This window comes from Lactuca saligna, chromosome 4 (assembly GCF_052625555.1).
Source record: "Lactuca saligna cultivar CGN05327 chromosome 4, ASM5262555v1, whole genome shotgun sequence".
Classification (NCBI taxonomy): domain Eukaryota; kingdom Viridiplantae; phylum Streptophyta; class Magnoliopsida; order Asterales; family Asteraceae; genus Lactuca; species Lactuca saligna.
The window spans coordinates 196,541,813-196,547,945 of NC_136420.1; the positions used below are offsets into that span (position 1 = coordinate 196,541,813).

Sequence of the window (6,133 nt, forward strand, 5' to 3'; positions counted from 1 at the left end):
GTAAGCACTTTAAGTTATATGTATTTAATGGTATCTTCTTATTAATTTTGTAGTATTTCAAATCTTTTTTATTTGGAGTTTTTAATTTGGAATGTTGGCTTTTGGTATATGAACAAGTTATGATTTTGGAAAAACGCAAAGGAATTATATGTTTAAAACCAAGTCAAAATGTGGATTTTTTTTTTATGAAAAACTAATATTATTTAATTATATTGGTATATGTTCTCAACAATAGATCTATATAAGTAGATAACAGTATATGCTTAATAAGTTAGAAAAATATTATTTTATCTTATTCTCATTTGTACAAAATTTTTAATAAGTTAGAGAAATATTATTTTATCTTATTCTCATTTGTACAAATTTTTTTGATGACGTACATCATTAGTAAATTGTAGAATTTTATGTTACCTACATTTTTTTTGGGATAACTTAAACTAGATTAAATACTAAAGAATAAATGAAAAGTTATAAGGGTTAAAATTTTGATAAATATTTCTTTTAAATTAACTAATCATTCATGGCTATATGTCTTGCGATTTCAGATGAAATACAAAGTTAAATATTGTTTTCAAGTCAATAATTGTAAATTCATTAAATATATTTATTTGTTCTTATATATTTAAAATTGAAAAATATACCCTGTAGTAATATGTTCAAAATACAAAGCAATTTACATTGACGTAATTTGACTGAATAAATAAAACAATAATCAATTTAATAATATTTGAAAATATTTATCTAATGTAATTTGATTAAAACAATATTATTACACAACAAAATAGGGCTTTTGAATAAAAGATGGATACTTTATCATTGATATTTGGATTATTTGCAGTAAAAGTGGGATTTTTTACAACAAATTTGGGATTATTTGACATCCAAAATGGGGTTTTCTCATAAGACATACTCATTTAAATACTAAATTAGTAAATTGCAGGTTTTTTTTACATCAAAACTGGGTTTTTGAAAATCTAACTAATTATAACATTCTAATTCAGTTTTGCTTTAACTAACCTACAGTGTGAAGTGTATGCTTAAAAATATCAGAAAATGAATTTTCATGAAGCCATTTTTTTCAACTTTATCAAATACAATACAAAAGAATTTAACCCTCTACATTACAACACAATACTATATTCCCCCTATTAATATCATATAAAACAAAAATATTTGGTTTTGTTTTGTCACGTAGTAATGCACAACTTTTACTGCATTAAGTACAAATCACCAGATTCTATATTTTACTCGGTTTTACCTTTTCTCATTTTGCTGTGGGATGGGGATCCAGAAGGTTCTCTTGTGATGCATTCATATTGATCCGTATTCTACATTTGGGTTCACTCATTAATGATTTTAAATAATATATATATATTTTTTTAAACTCTAAAAACAAAACATTATCTAATTCTAACCTGTTGTGGATGTTTACATATTCATCCGTTTCATCCAATATCTCCTCCTGATTTAAATGTATATATATATTAATATTAGTATATTTAGTAGAATGAAATTATTTACAGAAATACCTGAAGAAGCTCTTCAATGACATCTTCCATTGTAATCACTCCAACCACAATTTGATTTGATGGATATTTTGGAATCGGATTCGAATCCAAATCCAGTATACAAAAAGAGCAACCTCTATGCCTCTTCTTGAAAGCAGGAGTTGAAGGTGGACTTCTCTTTACCATATTCTCATCTCCATCACTTTCCACGTCATCTAAACTTGCTTTGTTGGCACTTTCTGAAATGGGACCCACAGTAAAAAATTAGTTGATCATGAAAAGATTCAAGATTGTAAATTGGATAAATAGTGTTAAATAAATATCTCACTCACTCTCTGTTTCCTTGGATTTTTTGAGGTCTTTGTATACAACAGCAATATGACTGTGCCCTTTTTGGAATTCGTTTAATATATCATAAAGAGGCATGTTGTCTGTAACCCTGAAATATATATATATATATATATATATATATATATATATATATATATATATATATATATATATATATATATATATATATATATATATATATATATATATATATATTTTAATATAAGATTATGGTTTGTATGAAAGAATAAATGAAGTTTAGGATTTTATGTATTTTGTGTTTCATACCTTGGGACTTTTCTTAATAACATTTTTCTGATGGGAACGGCGTCGTCTGGATCAACTGCTAAAAGATTCTTAACCTGGATGGATAAAATGTTAATATTATAGTAATTAATTATTTATTTATGATTTTAGGAAATATTACCAGGATAATTCCAATAATGTTTGTTCTGTCTCCGGAATAAACAGGAACTCTACTGTGACCCATTGTCATAATTGCATTTAATGTATCCCTGTAAAAAAAAAAAAAAAAAGAGTTGATTTACATAGAAACATTATAGGCTTAATTTTTATAAAAGACCTTATATTTTGTGTTTTTTCTGGATTAAGCCTCGACTTTATTTTTTTTTCATGAAAAGGACCTTGCGTTTTTTCCGATCTAGTCATTTTTCTTGAAAAAAGTTGTAAAATGTGAGTTTTTTCAGGAAAAAGATATGTTTTTTTTTTGGATTAAACCTCAAATTTATTTTTTGCCTGAAAAAGACCTGTTTTTTCATTTTTTTTTTCCGAAAAAGCCCCCAACTTTTTTCTGAAAAACAACCCTCACACTTCTAAATGCTTCCAAATAAACCCTCAACTTTTTTAGTTTTTCTAAAAAAAACCGTTACATTTTACCCTTTTTTTTGGCAAAAAATGACTAAAAGGGCCAGATCGGGAAAAATGAAAAAAATACAGGTCTTTTTTAGGCAAAAAATAAATTTGAGGTTTAATCCGGAAAAAACACAAAATATAAGATCTTTTTTGAGATTAACCAGAGGAAAACTAAGAAAGTTGAGAATTTATTTGGAAACATATAGAAGGTTGAGGGTTTTTTCGGAAAAAATGAAAAAAAATATAAGGTCTTTTTTATGAAAAAGATAAAAATGAGGTTTAATCCAGAAAAAACACAAAATATATAAGGTTTTTTATGAGATTAATCCAATATGTGTTTATAATGGTGTTATATATATATAATAATATAGATAATAAATATATGGAAATAAAGTAATAAAATAAACCTACAAAGTAAGAGTTCCATCAAGATCAAGGGAAAATGCTTTGGATATAGGAGTCATGGCATCTTTTGCAGTTTTTTCAGTCAACTCAAGTGCTCCAGCAATTATGGTAGTTTCATCATGTGTCAAATCTCCTCCTTTTCCAGCCTATTTTAGCATTATGATTTAATGTTTTATTAGAGGGTTATAAGGGTATTTTGGGTATTTAAAAAACTAATTACTACCTCATTGCCATGAAAATCCACAAAAGTTTTCAACTCTGCCCTACGAAGAAGGGCAGCATGCCCTTTTCCCAACATCCAATCTAAAGCCTATAAAAACACAAATACAAAAATATATCACATTATTTCACATAATTACTCAATAATATAATAAATAAATAAATAAATAACTTCAAATTACCTTGCTAATAGGATAAGCAATAGGAAAGAACAACCATAAGAGGACACGAACAAAAGGTGCAAGTGTTGCTCCAACAGTTAAGCCATAACGTGTACAAACTGCTTGTGGCATTATCTGTTCAAAAGAAAATTTTACCAAATTATAATATTCTAGTTTCAATCTTTTTCTTATTAAGACATTATATGTTGAAAATTGCTATGTATTTTGATGATATTGCTATAGTTGGGTTGACTTTTCAAAGTAAAATGTTGTATTGACAAATACGAACCTCTCCAAACATCAGGATTAATGTCACTGATATCAGAACTGCAGCCCATGGAGGAACAAGTTTATCCAGAAAAATTGGAAGAGACTACAGAAGATACAAACAGAGAAAGATGATGATTACTTGATGTAAGAGAGAAAATGTTATGAAGAAATTGTGGAAGTTGAACAAACCTCCATTGCTAAAGCATTGCCAATTAAGAGTGTACAAAGCAGTAGATGTTGATTCTTCACCACTGGGAATATTTTAGCTGACATCAAGAGAATTCCATATATTAGAATAACAAAAAACAACAAGATATGATGTGTGAATCATGTTATTTCTTTTCATGGATTTCAAAATGTAGAGGTTTTGATGATGTTGTTCGTGATCATCATTCGTCATCGTATTGCAGATCATAGAATCGTTTTTCCCCCAAATTTCCTTTCGGTATCGATAAAACTTTCCAAGGTACTTTTCAGAAAGCGATTAGAGAAATAGTATGTGATGATAGCTTTTAATGAATGATCTGATTTCCAGCTCAGAACAACGAAACAACACTTGATTATCAAGGTTTGAAGAAATTATTTGATCATTTCGGGAGTGTATAAACATACATTCAATTACGAGTCCAGGTTGCTCTTTTGGAATCGATTGTTCATCAAAAATCACCAAAACAACAGAAATTTTCAATTTCAATTCCTCGGAGGAGAACAGTAACAATCCGAGTCGATCTAATTAAACCTCACACACATAATTCAACAGAAAAACAAAATTCATGTCCTCTGTGAGTTTGTCTGGTAAGAATGAAGCAGTAGAACTTACAAGCATGTATGCGATCTTTAGGGCGACCGGACTGGATGAGAACTTCAAGGTCGACGAGTCCAAGCGACATGAGTCCTAGCGTTAGACCTGCCATCATCCCTGCAAACGCTACCAGACCGACGATTACCATCAAATACAGAAAGAATTCCGTCTCACAGCACGTCACTTCCGACATTTCCTTTCGATATCAATTAACTAAACAGAATTCCACTTGGTTTCTTCTTAATCAAGTGATTGATTTGTGAAAAAGCAGTGAATTTGACGAAAAAAATGGAAACTTAATACTGGTGCAGAGGCAACTTCAACAAGAATATTTAGAGGATCTCGTGGATTTCAATGAAAATGGTCTATGATTGCTCCACCCAAGGAGTAAAATAAAAATGTTGTAAAGCCCCCCAAAACAACCCACTCAACAAAAACCGATATAACTCTACAAGATAAACGTGAAGCTATGGAAAATAAATTATAAATTATAATATATATTCAAAGAAACTAAAAAATAAGATAAAATTGCAAAAATGGTCCCTATGGTTGTCAAAATTCTGTGTTTTTTGTCCAAAACGAAATGTTGGTGCACCATTGGTTCAAAATTGGATATTTTTAGTGATTTTGGTCCCTATCCACTTAAAAGGACAATTATACCCTTTATATTTGTTTTTATTATTTGTATATAAGTCTTAATGATTTTAAGTAATTAAAAATTAGAGAATGACTCTCTCTCTCTCGCTCTCTCTCTCTCTCTCTATCTCTCTCTCTCTTCTGTCTTTGACTTGTGAAAGTCAAATGAACTAATGAGGAGACATGCTAAAGGTTTTTCCTTCCCTGATCAAATTGAAGCCATATACAAGTGAATGAAAGAAAATTAATCAGTTCTTCTTTTTCTCCTCGTAACCATTCACCACCTCCATCTTTCTTGAAATGATGTTAAATAAAGGGCATAACCCTCTAAAGCCTCACGAATCTACAACCCAAATTCATCAGTTTTGAAACACCACCATTTCACCACCCTTTTACTCCACCATAGGACCACCTTGCACCACCCTTTATTGACCAAAATGACAACCAAATACTACCCAACCTTTACGTTTTCTATTTACCTTTCTTCCTTCACTACCGAGAACAAGCACCACCAAGGAGTGGTGGTGGTGTTGTTGTTGTAACCGTCGAACACCACTAAAAACCACTACCGGTGGCTTTAACCATCGTGAACTACACCAATAACCCACCACAAACTCCACCTTATATCCCCTACTGTTAGATTAATCAAACACCACCTAAGCACCCTCAAACACCACCAGTCGCCATCCACGGTTACTCCAACCACCTCCTCCCACCAAGGTTGCCGGAAAAACGAGAAAGAAGGAAACCCGACAACTTACTGCCATTATCCTCCATAACTGCTATTTTTGAATTACTTTCCCTTTTATCTTCAACTCATCACTTCCGTCGAGCATAAGTAGGAACGAAGTAGCAAGAGACCGCCCGGAGCAGCCTCCTTCCGCACGTCGCTACTAGCTGCCACTCTAAATTTCTAAATCAAAATCCAA

General features: G+C 30.7%; 1 protein-coding gene across 1 annotated transcript; it reads right to left on the reverse strand.

Moving 5' to 3' along the window:
* Positions 1-1,058: 1,058 nt before the first annotated feature.
* LOC145043218 (methyltransferase, putative (DUF21)) lies at positions 1,059-5,012 on the reverse strand. Its single transcript, XM_078991797.1, has 12 exons — positions 4,587-5,012; positions 3,956-4,032; positions 3,786-3,869; positions 3,518-3,631; positions 3,340-3,426; positions 3,123-3,262; positions 2,266-2,353; positions 2,127-2,200; positions 1,841-1,947; positions 1,530-1,747; positions 1,416-1,462; positions 1,059-1,328 (listed from the first exon to the last, which is right to left on the reverse strand). Exons 1-12 carry the CDS (start codon positions 4,759-4,761, stop codon positions 1,265-1,267), a joined length of 1,275 nt encoding a protein of 424 aa, XP_078847923.1. The 5' UTR covers positions 4,762-5,012; the 3' UTR covers positions 1,059-1,264.
* Between the last annotated feature and the right edge of the window lie 1,121 nt (positions 5,013-6,133).